This window comes from Aethalodelphis obliquidens, unplaced genomic scaffold, assembly GCF_003676395.1.
Source record: "Aethalodelphis obliquidens isolate GAN/ISIS:26980383/991018 unplaced genomic scaffold, ASM367639v1 scaffold71, whole genome shotgun sequence".
NCBI lineage: Eukaryota > Metazoa > Chordata > Mammalia > Artiodactyla > Delphinidae > Aethalodelphis > Aethalodelphis obliquidens.
Genome location: NW_020838015.1, coordinates 3,207,251 through 3,230,071, shown reverse-complemented (window position 1 = coordinate 3,230,071; position 22,821 = coordinate 3,207,251). Strand labels below are relative to the sequence as shown.

The 22,821-nt window shown below is 36.4% G+C and overlaps 1 protein-coding gene across 9 annotated transcripts in view; it reads right to left on the bottom strand.

Annotated features, from left to right (window-relative positions):
• The window catches only part of USP9X (ubiquitin specific peptidase 9 X-linked), a 126,941-nt gene that overhangs the window by 82,128 nt on the left and 21,992 nt on the right, over positions 1 to 22,821 (bottom strand). For all 9 annotated transcript variants that reach the window (XR_003429654.1, XM_027091420.1, XM_027091419.1 and 6 more), the window contains exons 2-7: positions 13,679 to 13,932; positions 9,262 to 9,407; positions 6,990 to 7,069; positions 4,839 to 4,951; positions 3,105 to 3,323; positions 437 to 552 (exon numbers count right to left, since the gene is read on the bottom strand). Coding sequence is in view for 8 of the 9 variants with exons in the window: in XM_027091420.1 (XP_026947221.1) it covers positions 437 to 552; positions 3,105 to 3,323; positions 4,839 to 4,951; positions 6,990 to 7,069; positions 9,262 to 9,407; positions 13,679 to 13,774 (770 nt within the window). In the remaining variant the exon portion in view is untranslated. The remainder of the gene's footprint in view (positions 1 to 436; positions 553 to 3,104; positions 3,324 to 4,838; positions 4,952 to 6,989; positions 7,070 to 9,261; positions 9,408 to 13,678; positions 13,933 to 22,821) is intronic.

Genomic DNA, 22,821 nt, shown 5'->3' with positions numbered 1-22,821 from the left:
GAGAGACAAAAATCTCTTTTAATATTCAATTTCTTACAATTCAACTAGGACTGAACTCAGGCTGTACCTATTACTTTAAAACAATCCGGGGACTTCCCTGGTGGTCCAGTGGTTAAGACTCCACACTCCCAATGCAGGGGGTGCGGGTTCAATCCCTGATTGGGGAACTAGATCCTGCATGCTGGAACTAAGAGCCCGCATGCTGCAACCAAAGATCCCGCGTGCCGCAACAAAGACCCGGCACAGCCAAATAAATTTTTTTTAAAATAATAATAAAAAATAAAAAAAACCAGAGTAATTTCCTTTAAAAAATAAAAAATCCAAGTTACCAGCTAAAGAGAAGAAACCACATTTGAAAAAAGCAACAATTTTTAATCAAGCAATTAAGTAGCAATTTCTATAATGCACTGAAGATTAATTTTAAAACATAACTTACTTAATAAGGGCTGCAATTATTTGAACATTTAATGCTGATCCATTAATAAAACGATCATGCAAAATCTGAAACCCATTTAAAGTGCCGAATTTGTTGAGAAGATCCACGAGCCAACCCTGCAACAATACAGTTAATAAAAAAGTTAACTTCCTGCTTTTGGGCGGGGGGGAATGCTATCTGAAGTAATTTCTTGATTGAAACACACTAGAAACAGGAAATTCAATAAAATTATTATGTAAAACCATCTTTGAAAAAAGACACAGAATATTGCATATTGTTCACAGTAATCCTGTCTGTGAGAAAAGCATAAGTAGTAGTATAGATCACTAGGGCACAGTTGTTTGTTAACGATATAGCTGGTGAACAGGAATTAGAAGCCACGCTTCTATCTCAGAGATTCCACCACAGGAGAATACCTTATTATCTGAAGGTCTATTTTAAAAAATTTAAGGGGGTAAAAAGACTCTTTAAAAAAAAAAAAAGATATTTGGTAACCTAAGATATTGTTTGAATTTATTTTTTGTTGTAGTTGTGAATAACTACAAACACCCTAAAACTACAATAATCTTAAAGCCAAAGAAAAACTAATCCCTGGTATTCTATTTTTTGTTCCTAACTAGAACATGCTGGTTGATGCTCTGTTTTGACTCATGTGAATATACCTAGTTCTCATCTTAGAGGTACCACAATACAATAGTAAGAATTATCTTTCAACCTCTTCTCTAAGGGATAGCAAGTAACTCACAAGTACAGTGCAGCTGGGATAGGCAAATTAAAAAGGAATCAAAAGCTTATACAGATAAAAGAATCAAATGTATCTAAAAAGTCACGTACTTAAGACAATGTTTAATTCCTTGCCTTCTTCTAAAAGGCCACATTTTGCAAGTCACTGAGGGAAGAAAAACAAGAGGGGGAAAAAGGGGGCACCTTCTCTACTTAAGTCTTAAGCAAAAATAATTTCTACAGCTATTCAAAAACAAACAAAAAGCAGTGTTCAGGACAAAGGGAAAACGCTAAGTAAAAGGTAACTGCTTTAAAGAGACACTATGGTAGTTTTGATATGATTTTTATGAGACTCTAAATCAATTAAATTCTCAAATAAATCAACTACCATATATTTCTATGTAAGTTCATTATAATGTTTTCCTTTTTATTTGGCCTTAAAAGGCTAAATCAAAACAATTAAAACTCTGATTCTTACAAAGAAATCTGTTGAGATAAAGTCAGATACAAAAGAATTTATGTCAATTTAATTTTCATAAGGTATTTTAAATAGACAAAACTAAACTACAGGGATTATGGACATGTGCTTGAGTCCAGCTATAAAGAAAAGCAAGGAAATGATTTTATTAGTTAGGACATTACTTAATGTTAGCAAGGCCAGAAGGGCAATGATTGGGAGGGAGTGTGGAAGGGGGCCTCCAGGGAGTGACAATGTACTATTTCTTGACCTGAGTGGGTTACATGGATGCTCATTTTGCAATAAATCATTAAGCTATTTGAAAAAAAAATTAAAAATCTGAGCATTTAATTCACCAGGTCCCTTTTAGCATTCAGCAATTCTAAGAAAGTACATACTTATTATGTAATGTATTTTTGTTTCTCCAGTAACTGGAATGAGACAATTAGGCTGATATACTCAACAGTTATGTATATATAACACAGTATATATATGTGCACAAAGTAAAGAATCAGGCTAAAGCTAATCTCATATATTTTCAGCTGCATTGTACACTTATGCAATTAGGAATACTCAAAAATTAATAATACTCAAGAAAAGCTAGGCTTCAAAGAAAGATATTTAAAAATGTCTTCAACCAGAAGCCATCCTAAATCAACTTGTTCTCTTTGAGACTCTTACAGATTACTATTGACCTACAGAGCAAAAAATTTAAAAAAAATACAGGTATATTTTAGAGATTGCCATTATTTAAATATTAATTTGATTTACTCAAACAAAAAAAGCCTGAAGTGGCAACAATAGGAACCTTGGGAAATACCAGAAACTCTCAGCTCGAAGTTCAATAAGTTTTGATGACTTCCACTTTTAACAGAATAAACCAAACAATATATATATATATATGTTCAAATTTTCCTTTTTTTAAAAAATAAGGTCATCAATATTTAAAAAGTCTTCCTAAATTCTAAAGTTTAAAAATTATATATGGTTAATTATTTAATTAAAAGAAGTACAGCTTAGGGATGCATTTTTTAATGTACATTCTGTTTATGCTGGCATAGAAAATTTACATTGGAGAACTTTTACGTTTATGTATACTATATATATTTCATTGATATTTGTAAGTTTTGCTATTTTGCTTTCATTTGTAATTTCTATAGTTTTATGACACATTAGCCAGGCCTTGGTCAAAGAAGTAATCTCCTACTCTACTCTTATTTGAAAGGAAAAATATGCTCTGTTTCATACCAACCCAAATTATGACTATTTCCCAAGAGGCTGGGCAGAAGACAATGGGGACTAACTACATGGAGAAAGTCAAAAATATTTTTAAATTAAAAAAAAAAATTACAAAATAATGCAAAATCCCCTTAAGAGCAATGTGAAATTACCCTCCTCCATGTTAACAGTAGGTTCAGATCATTTAAAGTTCTATAGCAGAGCAAAACAACTGTAATATTTAACTTTGAAAATAACAAACCAACACACTTTTGGTGATCGAGGGTCTGGAGAACGAGCAAAGAGTTCATCTTCAGGCAACTGAACATTTGAGGAAACGGATTCACATGGACGTGTACCATTGTAGATATGGAATTTGCAATGAGGATTTAAGGCCATGGAGAGAAGTTCTAGAAGTGGAAACCAGTCTTGGGACAACTTGGCCACACATAGCTCCACCAGGCGATGAGTATTGTTGATAATACACCTCTGTTATATAAAGAATAATTAATGAGATCAAACCATCCCAAACAGAAATATCTTCTGATCTTGATTAATTATCTTTTTTTTTTTTTTTTTTTTGTACGTGGGCCTCTCACTGTTGTGGCCTCTCCCGTTGCAGAGCACAGGCTCCAGACGCGCAGGCTCAGCAGCCATGGCTCACGGGCCCAGCCGCTCCACGGCATGTGGGATCTTCCCGGACCGGGGCACGAACCCGTGTCCCCTGCATCGGCAGGCGGACTCTCAACCAGTGCGCCACCAGGGAAGCCCTTGATTAATTATATCTTAATAATGACCTCTCAATTGTGCTATACCGATCATTTTTGAGTTATGTTTAATTTTACTAATATTGGGATCAAATTTATATATCAAAAAGAAATTAGCATTTACTTTATAATTTATATAGTACCTAATTTCAAAAGCTATTTGCAATGACTTACAAAATGAAGCAGGCACTGCTCTATGTCCCCAGACGATGCAAATTACCACTGCTTTCTCTATGCAATTTTCTGACTAGAGGCAACAATTCTAAAATCTAAACAATGTATCAAATATCCCAGGTGGAGTAGGTTTGCTATCTACGCCTCAATGCAAAAGTCTGATACCACTCCCAAACTTTCCATTCTATACTTAAAAACTTACATGTTGAATTAGAAGATGTTGGTATCTTTATGCTATGGTTATATGAGAAATAGTTCACAGGGCATAAAAATATGCCCTGCTTCACAATTTATAACCATATTTCCATATTATAAACAAGAACAGAGACTTGGAGTAATTATGGTACTTCAATCTAAAAATGCACATTTCTTATCACTTTTTAAGATCTCTGGAATCTGATTGTATCACATAATCAATGTATAGTGCATTTCCCTAGACTGAAGGTATTTGTAGAGATTTGTCTTGGTTTCTGCCAGTCATCTGGGGACACCACCAACCTGAGACCACTTTAAGTTCCCCATCTGATATTTTTTGTATCACAACTCTGATTTGAATTCAGGCTTCAAAACTGTTTGAATACTAGCTGGTGGTTTAAGTTTTTAAGAGATTTTTTCCCCCTCTACCAGGTGCCAAAGTTGAAATGTGCAGGTTTCTTTGGTGTTTCTTTCTGTATGTTAAATTTATTTCTCTGCATTGACGCTTTGTGTCTCAGATAACAGTTTCCCATCTTGGGTGTTTTCCTTCCTCAGTGGTACATAAAGTGAGTGAGTGGTGCATTTCACAACTGTCATATTTTCAGTGAAATACGGTCACTTGTCAAAAGTCACAAGGCACTTGAGAACCAAGGAGACAGATTAAACCAATGTTTTCTAACTCTAAATCTCACACTCATTCTAAATGATCATGCTTCTTTCAACAGAAATTATAACTAATAAATTTTTAAAGTTTCTCATTTTAAAATCCTTTAATTAATGGATCAAATATATAACCAAATATACTATATAAGAAAACACACTCATCACTATATAAATCTGATTTTCAAAATTTAAATGAAAGACTCACATGAATTTCAAACTTCCAGCCACTCACTGCCTCGTCTGTAAGGATTTTAGTGAAAGATATTGTTAGCCCATCGCGAAAAAATCGCTGACACGCTTCACTTTTAACATCAAGGCCTAAGAAAAGGAGAGAAAAATTAATGTAAACAAAATATTTCTCTGGTTGTCTTACAATGTCCAATTATAAGATAAAAATAATTGTAAAATATTCAGTAACAGCTAACAAATGCCGACTAGATTTGGAACAAAACTCACAGCATTATGTATAAGAGGTCAAAAAGGTAACAGATTCAGAAACAAAAATAATCTTCAATGAATTTCAAAAATACTTAACTGTATAAGAGTACATTAATCCAAGTAATATTAAGATGAATCAAAACTATTTCAAATTATGACACGGGACCGACCTTAAATACAAAACGGTTATGAGTACCATGTGATAGGGGATTTAAATACTTCACAGTGTTTTACTCTCTGACAACAAATCTTAAAATTTTTAAAATGACGTTTCTCGGGGACTTCCCTGGTGGCGCAGTGGTTAAGAATCTGCCTGCCAATGCTGGGGACACGGGTACAAGCCCTGGTCCGGGAAGATCCCACATGCCACAGAGCACCTAAGCTCGTGCGCCACAACTACTGAGCCCGCGCGCCTAGAGCCTGTGCTCCGCAACAAGAGGAGCCAACCCAATGAAGCCCACACACCGCAATGAAGAGTAGCCCCGGCTTGCCGCAACTAGAGAAAGCCCATGTGCAGCAATGAAGACCCAACGCAGACAAAAATAAATAAAATAAATTTTTTTAAAAAACGACGTTTCTTAACTATTTTTAAAATCTCATTTTGGTTGTACATTATCCATTTGACATCAAATACTATTCTACAGAAGAGTTTCATCGATTAAAGATAAATTATCATCTTCCGTATTAGTCTCTTCCACTGGCTCAACATCTATGCTTCTTTATATCCTTCTTTTAATTTCACCTGATTTCAGAAAGGCAACAGAGCTACATGCCCCCAGACACACAAAATAACCTTTAACTCTTGATGACAAAATGAAAAGCCATTCAGTTTGAACATACGAGTATTATTCGATTTTGGCTGTACAACAGACATGACATTTAAGCCCAGTACTGTAGTTTAAAAAATCTGAACCTTGCTTAAAATTAAAATAAACCACGGTCCCAAAGAAATATGGGGAGGAGGAGGGGATTGCATTTCCAATGAATGTCAATGATATTAAATGAAATACCATTGTGTGTTTTTACCTATCACTGTACAGTCAGGACCTAAAACATGTCTAGGACAGAAGCCTTCAAAAATTTGCTGAATTGATAAATAAATGTGTAAATGAACAAAAGAAATCTGAGTGGTGAAAACAATGGTTATCTGATAATGCATTTTCATAGCTCATCAGATTGGTTTTCTAAGATTAGTAAGGTGTAACGACACGTTCCTTAAATGAAGGAGGGTAATTACTCTAAGACAAAGGAAATTTTACCCTTGCCGTGGAATGAGACAGACTTAAGCAAGGTACTAAAGACAATAATTTTTACAACATTTAATTTCAATTGTGATGATTCCTATTGATAATTAGAACACATCCCTGGCTACCCTATTTCAGAAATTGAAATGTTATTGCTGTTTATTTTAATCTCCAATGCCTTAAAAATGAATAGATATTACAATAGTAGCCCTTTGCTAAGAGAATTCAATTGCACCTAAAGAAAACTAGTCACTGAAAAAAATAATGATTAATTCCAAAATTAAGCTTTTACTTCTAGACAAGAATAACAGCATGACTCCTTTTAATTGGGTTACTTTTTTAAAAAAACACAGGACCTCATCTTTCAGGTCTTTTTTTCTTTTAGAGAAAATCCAAACCTTTTCTGTGTATTAAAGAATAATCAACACATAAGCTAAACAGTTTAAATATGAATATATACAAATTTTACGTATAACTTCAGAGAGTTCACAAACATCCTTGAAGGCTGTCCGAAGGATACGGACCCTTGCTCTAGGGACAAATCATAAGCCATAGCAAGAAAACTTAGTTAAATGTTCTAGTCTAGGAATACACAGAAAAAGTCTTCAGGCATGAAGTGAAACTATTAAGCTAGTAGCATACATTATGGAAAGCATAAGACCATTTAAACTTACCTTTTTTACTAAGATCAATAGCAGCTTCTAAAAGCACTTCTAATTCCCCTTTCGGCAAAACTGGAACCACCCATCGAGGCCTAAGAGTTTTAATAATATAAAAAGATGTTTATTGGTTGAACACTGAACGAGGCACTATAAATGAGTTACTAATTACAATTACTCACTTAGCGCACCATGAAAATATTAAAATGAAACTAAAATATTAAAACCACAAGGTTGGCAGAACATCTGCTTTGTGGGACTAAGCATCATCTGTTGTCTCTACAAACAAAATTTTTTTAAGGAACTGTCAAACAAAAGATATAGCAATGAGAGAAGGGAAAATAAAATTATTTTAATAACACAGAATATAAAACTAATAATCAAGTATCACTAGAATATAAAACTACTATAATAATCAAGTATCACTTAAATGGATACCTATTGTTAGAGTTCATAGGAAAGTGCTCTTTCAGGACTCAGGTTAAAGGAGACATGATGAACCTCTTAGTTGTCCATCCACTTCCTCACAAAGAAGAAAAAATCTAGGTGGCAAATGACTAATTTCTGCCTCAACTTTTCCTGAAGGTTAAGTTAGACATAGGTCTCCAAGTCTTTATGCCTCCACAGGCACCCTCCTCCCTCAAACAACGATGCAGCATACGCCCAGGTGGTGCTTTCTCTGCTCCCAGTGCCAGCGGCCCAACCATCTGGGAGTCCATCCTCTTCCTACCCCTTCATCCCTCACTACCACCCAACTTACCCAGTGCTCCAAAAAACCCCATTTTCATAAAAAGTGCTCCATGACCACATAATCTATTAGAAACCAATGTATACCACCCTTTCTCATTGTTTTTATTTACATAAAAAAACATCACTTGTGTTTCTCTCCCCCTGCAGATTTGCTAACATGCAACTTTGCCCTTGAGTGAGCGTAAGAAGTACACTTTATCATCAGCAACCACCAGTCAAAAATTGAAAAGTAACAGTACAACTTTTTGCTATGATAACTCTGCTATAAAGAATGGGCAGGGACATTACAACTTTATACAACTGTTTGTTTGTTTGACTAATTCATTATATACCATTACTACAGGCATCCATCAAAAGAATCACATTTAATGTGTTCTTTCAAATATACATTTAAAAACAATGAGTTAAATATATATTAATAGGAAAAATATTTAAAATAAATGAAGTGAGGAAAACAAGTTATAAAATGATATTATAGTAAGAATTCCATATTTGTACAGAAAGCAGCACATATGATAATAAACACAAAGACAACCTGGAAGAATGTACACCTTATTGTTAGTAGCAACTTTTGGTTGGGAGGTGTGTATCTACAGAGGAAATTACAAAGAACATTATTGACATATTTCTATGTTTAACAAGATGTACTTATATTATATTACTTATGTAATCAGAATGTTTTTTTAAAAATGCAAAGGGTTTCTATTTCCCCTGACATTATATATGTAATGGTGTTAACTGATTTTTAAAAAGTCAACTTACTAAGGCAAGTAAGTGCCTATAAGTGTATTTTCCTTACTTTTCTTTTGGGGGGTTGGAGGGATGTGTCACACCTCCCTGGGACTCACTTGTTGAGCTCACAGCCTGGTGAAGACCACAGACATGCAGGATGGTTCCCTGAAACGCTCTTCCCTTATCTTCTTTAAATCTTTTCCTTCCCATACACACAAGCTTAAACTTTCACACTCTCAGAGTCTTACTCCAAATAATCAAAGCATGGGGCGGGGAGGTGGGTGTGGGTGAATGTTTGTACTATGAGTATGAAAATGTATACTCTGAACCACCCCCATGAGATGAAGATCAGGAGAAACAAATAGCTGAGATGGTTAAACGTCTCAAACTAATCAAGGGTTCACAAAGGGGCAGGCTCTGAGGAACTCAATCTTCTTATGACCTGGTTTACCTCAGGGCCATGCAAAAAGTATTAAAGTCATCCAGTAACCGACATGCTAATAAGAAAAAAAACGGGAAATCACACATACGGTTCTACTTCAGTAACACACCAGCTAGGGTGATCATCATTAAACTGAACACTTTATTGACACTGTTACTTCCTTTCATTTTAAATCCATTAAGAACCATGGGTTGCAAAGTACTTGGCAATGACTAAGATGTTAAGGCTATTTATGGAGGCAGTATGGTTACTGGGATATTCCTATCCACTCTTCCTCTTTTCTTAGTACTAATCACTGTGCTGAAATACTTTTGTTTTTCCTGTGTATGACACACATTAAAAAGCAAAACAAAATCAACTCACCTATTGATCATGTCATCCAACTTTGCCAGGTCAGTATGTGGAAATGCAGGTTCCTCATCTTCAAGCTGTGGTGGGGCATCAACTTGACCTTGTTCATCTGGGGGAGTTGCCGGGGAATTTTCATTGGAAGAATCAGGTGATGAAGTCTTAATTAAATTCAAACACCAACACAGATTAGGGGGAAATAATGTAAGCTTTTAAAGAAGATATGATCATTGTAAGTTTATGATGTTTCAGGCAGTCTCTGGGCTACTATGCTTTAAAATAATTTCATTTAATCCTCAAGAGCCTAAGGAAGTATTCTTCTGCCACTTAACAGATGAAAAAAACAAACTCAGACAATAAGTAATTAGCCCTAGGTCACAGAGCTCCAATTCTGTGGTCAGGATCTGAATCCAGGTCTAATTCTAAAGTTTGAGTTCTTATCCACAGTGTATACTGCTTCTCCGCCTACATTTCCCATTATATGAGCCCTTCATGATAGAAATTATTGTACACATTTTACTGATTAAAAAGTTTCTGATATAACATTTATTTTTCATTCTGAAGAGAAAAATAAATTTTATTCCACAATTCCCCTAGTCTCCAACTATTATCCAAATAATTATTAAAACTTCACTGTGGTTTCTAAATAAGTCACACCATTTTCAACTAATAAGGCTAATTTTATTCTTTCATTCTTCATTCTTTGTGCTTCTTTTTTTCCCCCCATACTTTAGCTGTGTACAATATTTCCACAATTAAGTGAAAGAACTTTTATGACCCTTATTAATTTTGAAAGCAGATAGTATTTTTCTCTTTCAAATTGAGACTGATCTAAATTTTAAGCTGACTTTTACTCGTATATTCTTGAATTTTCTACCTACTGTAGGTTGATGGCCCTTTTAAAGAAGGCCCCTTTCCCTATCATTTTAGCATTTATTGAACAGATGCATAAATAAGTACTTGTATTGAAGACAGTTGGGTATACCACCATTAATATATTCTACTTACAAAGTTTATATATGAACTCATAGAGCCAATTTGCAAGTAAATAGCAAACTTTTACTTAAGATGGCGAACACTACGCAGGTGCTATAGGGCTAGTTTCAAGGCAAAAATCTATAGAACAGAATTCAAGTTTTTTCAGAAGCCCAATAAAAATATTTGCATTTCAAGTATGTAACTTCGGAAGTCTGCTTCATTACTTTTTAAAAAGGCCCATTTCCCCTGGTATATATGTATTATATACATGCTCACAGAAATCCTAAAGACAAAAATAACAATTAAGATACCCGCAATACCACACCAACAGATAAGCACCAATGACATTTTCAGTTATTTCCTTGCAGTTTTTCTTCTATGTGACCCCCCCAAAATCCTGTCTATATATATGTATAAATTTTCAATAAAATTGGGATTATACTTAAGTCTGTGTCCTTTTCCATTCAACATTTGAGTATTTTCCCCCATCATAAACAATCTTTTTTAAAGAGCTGATTAATGGCCACATAGTATTAATTAAACAAAATTAAGGGACATTTAGCATTCTGCAATTTTTATTGCTAACATAAAACAAAACTATACTGAATCTTTTATATATAAATCTTTGTGTTGAACTTCAATTTTTCCTTAGGACAGAACCCTGGAAATATAATTACTACAACAACAGTATAAATTATTTCTTTTAGGGCTACTGACATATATTTTACTAAATTCCATTCCAGAAAGTCTGCACCCTCCCATGAACATCTCCCAAGATTGTTCATCCCATAGGGCCTTTGCCAAGGCTGTTTCATTTATCACTGGGCTTTACTATTATATATACTAGAGCCTAAAATTCTCTCCTATGGGAACACTCTTTAGTGAAAAATCTGATTGGTTTTAGAAATTCCCTTTATGCCAATATGAAAAAGCATTTTCAAAGTAAGCCGTAAGTTGGGTAGTGATTAATGCTATGGTTGCTTCCTCTTGGTCCAGTAAGTGTCAAATCTTCTGAAATAACTAAAATCCTAACATTAAAAAGTGGAGAATAAGAAAGTGAAAGAGGGATTCTACAGATAGTTAAGAATGTAATTTGTGGGAATTCCCTGGCGGTCCAGTGGTTAGGACTCCGTGCTCTCACTGAGGGCCTGGGTTCATTCCCTGGTTGGGGAACTAAGTTCCCACAAGCCAAGTGGCGCCCCCCCCCCCACCAAAAGAATGCAATTTGTTTGTTCGTTTTTTTCTTTTAATTATCATTCATCCTCAAAAATGTAAAGAGCTATTTAAAGGAAGAGGACATAATGCAGATACATAATATTAAGCTGAGTATCACAAACCTAAGAGCTCTTAGAATTATCAAGTACACCTTAAAAATAAAAGTAAGGTTAGAGGTTTAATTTCTGTCTAAAGCCATGCAAACCACAAACACTGCAGAAGATGTTAAAAGTCCATGCAAGATGCAGGTATGAAACAGAAGAGAGCAAGATACTGGAACTCAAGCTACAAGCTCCTGGTTTAAAAATATAAATCTCTGGCATCCAACACAAACTTTAGACTATGTTTAAAGAAACATGAGTACTGGCTAACAAATTTATGACACAGGAAAGACTTAACAACTCTGTCCAAGACTCGTGGCCATATACTTAAGTATTACATGTCCCAAAAGTGGGAACTGGAGAGGAAAAGGAATAAAGTTGACATTTATTTGGGGAAAAAAACCATTAAAACCTGACTTGCTCACTTCTCTAAAATGGCAGAGGGAGAGGATGAAAGGGGGGAAGGGCGGAGGGAGGGAAAGTGCACCAGCGCACGCACGCGCACACACACACGCAGCTCTTTCCTATCATACCTGTAATAGAGAGAATACGTAATCTATAATAGCTGGACAATAAGAACTTAACCACAAATGACAAATGTAAGTACTCTACAATAACAGTACTTTTGCCTAAAAACTTATCCATACAGAATTCTACACAAACATGTACCAACTGTAAGCAGCAAGTCTGTGATTCACATGCATGCACCTCAGCTACAAATTCACCTCTAAGTGCTGTTTGAGCCGCATATCACAAGTTTTAATGTTTGTCTTATGTGGTTTAATATGTCCCAGTATAAAATTACATACAATAGAAGGCTGAAAATTAATTATCTAAACTTACATTTCAAGAAATGAGAAAAACAGCAGCAATCCAAACCCAAAAGAAGTTAAGGGAACAAGAAATAAGAGTTAAAAGCATGTAAGTGGGGGCTTCCCTGGCGGCGCAGCGGTTGAGAGTCCGCCTGCTGATGCAGGGGACACGGGTTCGTGCCCCGGTCCGGGAAGATCCCACATGCCGCGGAGCGGCTGGGCCCGTGAGCCATGGCTGCTGAGCCTGCGCGTCCGGAGCCTGTGCTCCGCAATGGGAGACGCCACAACAGTGAGAGGCCCGCGTACCACACACACACACACAAAAAGGCATGTAAGTGGGAAGGGCGAAGAGAGTTAAAGCCAAAAATTAGTTTGGGGGAAGGTTTGATGCAATTGATAAATCCTTTAGGAAAGAGTAATCAGGAGAGAGAACACAAATTAGCAGTATCAGAGATGAAAAAGGAGATGCTACCACAGGCCCTAAGACATTAAAAAGATAATAAAAAAGGATATTATAAAGTTTTACTCCAATAATTTGACAATCTAGATGAAGTGGACAAATTCCTTGAAAAACACATTACCAAAATCCACCAGAAAAACAAAAAAATCAGAAAATTCCCCTATTTAAAAAAAAAAGTTGGATCTGCAATTACAACCGTTCCACAAATAAAGCCCCAGGACAGATGGTTTCACCAGTAAAATCTAAATAATTAATGAAGAAATAACTGAAGTCTTATACAAATTCATCCAGAGAATAGAAGAAAAAAGAATATTATGAATTTTGAGGCCAGCATAAAAATCTAGATACCAAAATCTATTTTAAGCTCTTTGCAAACATTATTTCATTTGATCCTCTTAATGATCCTATGAAGTAGTTATACTATTATTATCCTTATTTTATAGCTAAAAAACTGAGGTGTAAAGGTCATATAATTTACCCAAAGTCATAAAGCTAGCATGGTGCAAAGCTAAAATTTGAACACAAGCAATATGACTTGAGTCCATACTCTAACCATAGGCTACATCAAATGATTTAATGCTTTGCTCTGGAACTGACACAGAGCTTAAATACTTGATTTTAATGATTACTGATAGTGTAAGACACCAGGAAAAAAAAAGCGGGGGGGGGGGGGGGGAAGACCTGCATACCCAAGCATCACCATCTATAGCCCTTGAGTTTCTTGTTACTATGTAAGACCTATGTTTATATTTCTTAAAATAACAGTTTTATGGTTACTTCACAAATTATTCAGAACATGCTCCATTATTTAATATCCCATAATAGACACACCAATGTAGCTTTAACTAGTATCTTAAACATCCTACCTGATTCTGTTGGAGGGGGGGCTGAGACTGTCCATCAGGAGCCTGGCCCTGGCTGTCATTCCCTCCTACTGGAGAGCCACGAGTCGTGGCTGTCATACTCGACACAGGGCAGATCTTTGCAATTTTGTCTGCTTATGTAGTTGTCTTGAAAAAAGAAATTATAGTCCACTTATAGAAGATGAAGTACCAGCATTTGTCAGTCTTAAAAAGCTCCAATTCAAGAATAAACCATCTTGCAGAGACCATTGCATAACCTACAAGTAGAAGAAAAAAAGCACATTGTTTTAGACATAAAAAACATGAACTAAGGAATTGTTCGAACTTAATATTACCAGTGACTCTAGTCAGGAGAAAGTGGCTATATAAATGAGAGAGAGGACAAAGCTGAAAAGTTTCATCAATACTATATTTAACTTAATAAACTGATAATAGTACATCAGCAGCTATGTCAAGAAAACATACAAGTATAGCCTTATAATATTTCAGTTTCTTCCTGGGATTCCAAAGACATTATCAAGGTATTCACTTAGTTGTCATTTCAATTCAATTATGGAGTGGCAAAACTGTCTTCAATTTGCCAATGCCTTGAATATACACATTCCTACAATGTATTTAAGACATAAACCAAGTAATAAAATCTGATTGTTAACTGTATACTACTCCTCCAATACGACCTATTTTGTCAAATGACCTTGACTCTCCCCTTTTGGGAAGGTTTTGGCCACAGGCACTCCCAGAGCCATGACAGGGCTACAGACCCAAACTGTTTAACAATGGAATTCCTCTTTGCAGAAATCTAGCAAAGGTGTATAGAGGAATACCACCAAACCCTCAATTCTATATTCTTAGCTGTGTAGTAAAATCATCCAAAGTGCTTTTAAAAACACTGACGTCCAAACCCCTCTCCAGATTGAATAAATTACAATATTCGGGAGTTAAGCCTAGGCATCAGTACTTTTCAAAAAATCTCCCCCATGACTGATTCTAATGTACCACGAGATTGAGAACCTCAGCTGACTGATTTATAGATCTTTGGTTATAAGGCAACCACACTTCCATTTAGTCCATGGTATTTACTTCAAGCTTAAATATAATCACTTAACCCAGAGATGGTGTTCTAACAAGATTTTGTTTCACTTATCAAATTGGCATAATAAAAAGCTTAAGACTGATAACATCGGGTACTGGGGAGGCTAAAAACAGAAAAATCTTTAATACATAAAGTGGAAAAACAATTAAAAGATAACATGGTTGAACACCCTCGCTTTCACTTTTGTTTTCCATTTTTATACAACCTACATACACTAACAAAAAATTTTATGTGAAGTAGACAATTTTAAAACCCAGAAAAACCCACCTATCAAAATCTTCAGCCACTTTGGGTTGGCTGGCAAACTGTTTAAATTTTTTTTTTCTTACCACTCAAAATATCAGCTAACCAATTCAACTTCATTCTCTCTACTTCAAATTTGCTCCAATCTCTTTCTTTTGATCCCACTGCTCATGATCCCCAATGAATGATGCTCCCTCAATCTTTTCCTGGAAACCTTGTTCTTAACCTATAAATATGCTTGAATCTTTGTTACTGAAATGAAAAATCACCAACCTCTGTCCTTCCCTTTCCCCCCAAATCTTAAAAGGAATGCCTCTGCTTCTCCCTTCCCTTTCACTCCTTCCACTCTCTCATCATCTAGCTGTATCTAAACTATCAAAACTGTTTTAAGCCACTGGGTCTTAACTGAGGTCTATGGATGGGTTTGAGGATTAACTCCCCTAAAATTACATGCAAAGCTTTGTAAATATGTACATTTGGGGGTGGGGGAGGTCTGCTTCACAGATCATCAATGCTCTACTAATTGACAATTAACTGATAATCAAATGACTGCCCCTTGCCGTTCACCCTGTTTGCCCTCTTCTTAGCGTTAGCCACAACTGGCTGCCACTACCCCCACCTCCCTTCTTGAAGCTCTGAGCTTTCTTGGCTTATACAATCCTGGACTCAAGTTTCCTTTCCTTTCTACTTCTTTTCAAAGGGGAGGGTAGAGAATAGTAGGTAGTAGTGATGTCAGTGACAAATACAGTTTTCAACACTGAAACAGAGGTGAAAACCTCCACTAGACGACTGACTCTGTAAGTCAGGAATTGAAGGAGAACTTGGGGGTCTTGAACAGAACGTTAATGTTCACAAGAGTGGGAGACGGATTCATTAGCATCATCTGGGAGCCCCCCGAATACACACCTCCTTCTGAAAGTGAGGGGGTCACAATCTTGGGGGGTGGGAAGAAATAGCATAATATATTCTCAAGTGTTGGGCAAGTTGGGGAGGGGGGACGAAACCCTGAGGCACACCAAAATTAAAGTGGTGTTTTTAAGGTAAATCCTTACACTTTACATAGAATGTGGCATTTTCCTATAAATTAGAAAACCACAGCTCTAAGAGGTGACTTGACCAAAGCACAGATAGAAAGCAAGTCTAAAAAATTAATTCTATTACTTTGTCCACTAAACCAATCCTATCGCTCTTCAAAAATTATTTCCGGGAAGCAACCCAAGGATGAATGGATAAACAACATTTGGTATATACATACAATGTAATAGTATTTAGTGTTAAAAAGGAAGGAAATTCTGACTTGGATGAACCTTGAGGATGTAATGCTAAGTGAAATAAACCAGTCACAAAGGGGCAAATATTCCACGACTCCATTTATATGAGGTACCTACAGTCAGAGAAGGAAAGTAGAAGGGTGGTTACCAGGGGTTGGGAAGAGCAGGAAATGGGGAATTATTGTTTAATGGGTACAGAGTTGCAGTTTGGGAAGATGAAAAGTTCTGGAGATGGATGGTGGTGATGGTTGCACAATGTTAATGCACTTAATGCCACCGAACTATACCTAATAATGGTTAAAATTGAAAATTGTTTATATATTTTTCCCACAATAAAAAACATACATACACACACACACGGCACTAACTGCTCTCTTGCTTTGCACTCTTTAACATTAGATTATTTGAGTTAAAACATCTTAAAATTATATTCTCGTGTTGTTTTGTTTATGCTCAACATTGTTCCATCTATATGCATCCCAATAACTCTCCATCCATAGACAAATCAAAAATATCTGGCAAAAGTCAGAGGACAAATTATTCTAGACAAAAGCATTCTGTGGATAACTAAGGGACTGTCCCTTTCAACAAAATAACATTAAAGTAAATGGAAAAGGTGGCAGTCTGAATGAAACCTCTCCCCAAACAAAATACCTTTCTCTCAGACCACAGAACTAAATCACCTTCTGCTTCTTGCAAAGTATTCCATTGGCAAAGCCTCAAGCTGCTTGCCATCCATATCCCTTATATACTCTCACCTTTCTGTCTCTTGGTTTCTCAGTTTCTTCTACCTCTAAGTTCCCCATATTTCTAGATTTCCAACGCTGCTGGGAAGGTACAGCAGGTCTCAGGATAGCATACTCTGCTCTATTCTGCTGTTTTTAACAGTCATCTCTCTACCATCACATAAGAATTGGATACTTTTTCCTTAATGTGCTAGGCTGAGAGATTAAGAGCAAGACAGAGGAATGGAGCAAGTAAAAATAACTTCTGGATTCAAACATAACTCTTGTTCAAAATCTCACCTCTGCCACTTACAAGCTGCCCTATCTTAAAGGCCAGTAACAACTACTCTAATTTTCCAGGTCTTTAAAACTGAAACAATGCTACCCACAAAAATGCCATGAGGGGACTTCCCTGGCAGTCCAGTGGTTAAGCCTCCAAGCTCCCAATGCAGGGGGCACGGGTTCGATCCCTTGCTGGGGAACTAAGATCCCACGTGCTGCACAGTGCAGCCAAAAAACAAAAACAGAAGTTAAACTGATAAATTTTACATTATGTACATTTTACCACCCAAAAAGGGGGAGAACAGATAACAAGTGTTGGCGAGGATGTGGAGAAAGTGGGACCTTCATACACTGTTAGCAAGAATGCAAAATGGTACAGCACCTTTGAAAAACAGTTTGGCAATTTCTCAAAAAGTTAAACATAGAATTAACAAATGACCCAGTCATTCCACTCCTATGTATATATTCAAGAGAAATCACATATGTCCACACCAAAAACATGTACACAAATGTTTATAGCAGCATTAATCATACTAGCCAAAATGTGCAAACAACCCAAATGTCCATCAACCAATGAATGAACAAAATGTGGTGTATCCATACAAAAGAATATTTTTCAGTCATAAAAGAAATACAGTTCTGATACATGCTACAACATGGATAAGCCTTGAAAACACCATGCTAAGTGAATTAAACCAGATACAAAAGGACAAATACTGTATGGTTCCACTTATATGAATATCCAGAATAGGCAAATTCATAGACAGAAAGTAGAGGTTACCAGGGGCTGGGGGAAAAGGAAGATGAAGAATTACTGGATAACAGTTACAAAATTTCTGCTTGGGGTGATGAACAAGTTTTGGAAATAGTTGTGATGGTTGTACAACACTGTGAATGCAAATAATGCCACTAAATTGTACACTTAAAATGGTTAAAGTAGCAAGTTTTGTGATATATATGTATTTCAACACAATTTAAAAAAATTATTGATAGGACAAAAACATTGAATTGTACACTTTAAATGGATGAATTGTATGGTATGTGAATGTCTCAATAAATCTGTTAAAAGAATATTAACAAAAAACACAGTGGAAAAAATGATTAAAAGGAATTAAAATACATTAGAAAACATTCACTTAAGGCAAAAGAAATCAGTAACGGAAGAAGAAAGGAAGAAAAAAGCCATGAGATATAGAAAACAAAGTAAGATGGCAAATGTAAATCCACCTATATCAATAATGACGTTAAACGTGAATGGTTCATAAAATCCAATCAAAACACAGAGATAGACTGGATTTAAAAAGAAAGATCCAGGGACTTACCTGGTGGTCTAGTGGGTAAGACTCTGCATTCCCAATCCAGGGGGGGCCTGGGTTCAACCCCTGGTGGGGGAACTAGATCCCACATGCATGCCACAACTAAGAGTCCACATGCCACAACTAAAAGAAGATCTCACATGTCACAATGAAGATCCCACGTGCCACAACTAAGACCCAGTGTAGCCGAAATAAATAAACTTTTTTTAAAAAAGAAAAAGAAAAAAAGAAAGATCCAACCACATGCTGTCAACTGGAGACAGATTTTGGATTCAAGGATATAAACTGGTTGAAAGTAAAAGGATGGAAAAATATCCATCATGCAAAACAGCAACCATAAGAAAGCTGGAGTGGCTATATGTTTATCAGAAAAAAAAGACTGTAAGACAAAAAAATATTACTAAAGAGGAACATTTTACAATAATAAAAGGGTCCATTCATGAAGAAAATATGACAATTTTATATATATATATATACACACACACACACAACCTAACAGAGCCTCAAAACATATGAAGCAAAAAATGACAGAGGAGCGAGAAACAGACAATCCAACAATAATAGTTAAAAGATTTCAGGGCCTTCCCTGGCAGTCCAGTGGTTAAGACACTGCACTCCCACTGCAGGGGGCACGGGTTTGATCCCTGGTTGGGGAACTGAGATCCCACAGGCTGCACGGTGCGGGCCAAAAAAAAGAGAAGACTTCAACTCCCCACTTTCAATAATGGATAAAACTAAGCAGAAGATCACCAAGTAAACAGAAAACTTTAACAACTATACACCAACTAGATCATACAGACATCTATAGAACACTCTATCCAACAGCAAGAATATACAGTCTTCTTGAGTACACATGAACATCCTCCAGGACTGACCATATGCTAGGCTGCAAATTAAGTCTCAATAAACTTAAGGGATTGAAAGTTAAGTATATTCTCTGAACACAGTGGAATGAAATTAGAATTCATCCAAAGGAAATTTCACAAGCATGTGAAAATTAAATAGATATATTTTGCCATGGTAATCATTTAAATCACTTACTAGCTCCTCAGTTGATTTTCCTGGTATAAAATCCTGCCATCTACAAATAATAAAAATTCTGAATTCTCCTTAAAGATAAAACTAAGGGGGGCTTCCCTGGTGGGGCAGTGGTTGAGAGTCCGCCTGCCGATGCAGGGGACACGGGTTCGTGCCCCGGTCTGGGAAGATCCCACGTGCTGTGGAGCGGCTGGGCCCGTGAGCCATGGCCACTGAGCCTGTGCATCCGGAGTCTGTGCTCCGCAACGGGAAAGGCCACAACACTGAGAGGCCCGCGTACCGCAAAAAAACCAAGACCAAAACCAAAAAAAACTAAGGTAAGATGTTGTCACTGAAATATATCGTAACACTATTTCTTTTCTTGCTTAATGTTAAAAACTTCGGCACATAAAAAGGTCAGACTAAAATAGCTTCACAGCACTTACCTTAAGAAACAAAACAAGTCCTCACAATCACTATTTTTAAAAACTGTCCAGCCCTACAAACAACAGGCATCCAAACATATTCACCCAAAACATCAATGAAAACTTAGAAAGTGATGGAAACATCAATAGTCATAAGTACAAACTACATTTAATCTATTTCAAATCAATGATATGAAGAGATGCGGAGGGGAAGAGAGAAATGAGGGAAACGGTATAGAATTACAGTAGAAAAAGAACGAACCAAAAAGGAAATGAGAGAAGCAATTAGGAGTGACAAACAGTTAACATCTATTGAGCAGTCACCATGTGCCAGGTACCATTTAAAAGTTTTCATCTATTAACTCACTTAATACTCAATCTCAAAAGGTAAGTACTCATTATTACCATTTTACAGACAAAAAACTGAGGTACATAAAGATAATCTGACTAAAATGAAGTAACTAATAGGGGACAAAGCTAGCAAATCAAATTTCAAATCTAGATACCTTGGTACCAACCGTTCTGCTTATCCCCTTGCTATGCTACATTGCTCTTTCTATTTCAGTGCTATAGGAGGAGAGACCATAGAGGGGAGAAACAGAGGTACTTCATCAATCCTATTAAGTGTGTTAGTCAACCACTCTTGTTAAAGATCTCAAACTTATTTTGCCAGAAGCAGTGTGGTACACAAAACCAATTTTCTAACCAGAAATATATGAACTTAAATTTCTACTCTAGAACTTAACTGTGTGACCTTAGGCAAAGTTCCCAAACCTCTTTGGGACTTAGTCTCCTCACCTGAGGATACAAGGCTATGGTTGTTGATTAAATGAGGTAATGATTATCTTTAAATGTCAGACAGAGCTGTCCAGTTAAGTATTAGTTCTCTTTCCTCTCAAATAACATTCCACTGGAGGGGAGACACTTTAAAGACAACTATTTGTAATTTAGTACTGAGGATGGAACACGTGTGAGGGTTTTGGAGTGAAAAAAGACTTGGTAAATATGAAGTCTGTTCTGCTACAAAACATGTACAGGCATACCTTGGAGATACCGTGGGTTCAGTTCCAGACCACCACAATAAAGCAAATATCACAAAGCGAGTCACACGAAGTTTTTGGTTTCCCAGTACACATAAAAATTATGTTTATAGTATACTGTAGTCTATTAAGTGTGCAACAGCATCGTGTCTAAAAACACAATGTACATACCTTAATTTAAAAATACTTTATTTCTAAAAATGCTAACCATCACCTTAGCCTTCAGCAAGTCATAATCTTCTCGCAACAGTAACAAAGATCACTGATCACAGATGACCGTAACAAATATAATAATGAAAAAGCTTCAAATATTGTGAGAATTACCAAAGTGTGGCAGAGACACAAAGTGAGCCAATGATGTTGGAAAAATGGCAACAGACTTGCTCGATGCAAGGTGTCCACAAACCTCCAATTTGCAAAAAACACATTATCTGCCAAGAGCATTAAGCGAAACGTGATAAAGTAAGGTATACCTGTAGTTTTGTAATGGTATTTAGCTCACTGGCAAACAAACAAAAAAATGGCTAGCTCACTGGCCAGTAAACACACCTGCAAATCATGTTACTTCATAAGCAATTTCCCCCTCAACACATGAATGTTTTGTACCAAGTAACAGCAGCTGAATGCAGCATGAGTGTTGGGGATAAAGGTCTGGACCAGATAGCCATCACCCTACATTTTTCTTGGCTCAGTCTGGCCGAATGCTCTGTCTTGTAAGTATGTATACTGTTCCTCCTGACCTTCGTGCATTTGAATTTTATTTCAGCCTCGTGTCCCTAACTCAGTAACCTCAACCATTCCCTATATGGAAGGGTTCTATTAGGTTACCTTAAAAAAGAAGAAAAAAAAAAAAGTCCTACATTTACCATAGTTTGTCAGGAGTTTAGGATCTTTTAAACTGTGCTGTTTATTTTATTGAAATTCTTATTGTTTTTGTTAGTGCTCTAATTACAAAGTTACATAGCTTCTGAGTGATCAGTTTGCTCTCAATCCTGTTTCCCCCATAAGCCCTGTTACTTTTTGGTGCATGATTTTTGCAGAACATGAGGCTTTTCAGCCATTGAAATATAACAGATATACCTATAACAGATCATATTTAATCTCCAAGTATCTTCTTCTCTCTTTCAAGGTGGCTAATACCTTCAGAGATTGCTGGGAAGCTTCAATGGAAGAATGTATGTGAAGTGCCATGTACACAGAAGGCACACAACAAATAATAGATATTCTAACAAGTGCTGTTTTTTTCTCCCTTGAAATGCTAATTAGATTACTATGTACGCTCAACAATTCTTATTCCCAGGCGCCCTATGATCTCCAAATCAGTCCAGAGGAAAAGTATTCTCCCAATTATAAACTACCAGGATTCTATGCTCCTGACATACATATTATACTTGCACAGGTTGAACTTTAAAATGAATGAACAGCCTCAACAGTTATATTAATATAGCTGCTTTTATTATTCTGTTACATTAACACAGAATCCTACCATATCTCAAAAGTTTGCCCTACTTTTTAAAAAGTTTCAACTCAAATCTTACCATCTGTAAGACAATTCACAGCACAGCGTTCGTATCAGAATTTGTGCTGGCTCTAAAGAAAACGTGACAATAGGAAGACTAAAGAAACCAGTAGGGACTTCCCTGGTGGCGCAGTGGTTAAGAATCCGCCTGCCAATGCAGGGGACACGGGTTCGAGCCCTGCTCCAGGAATATCCCACATGCCGTGGAGCAACTA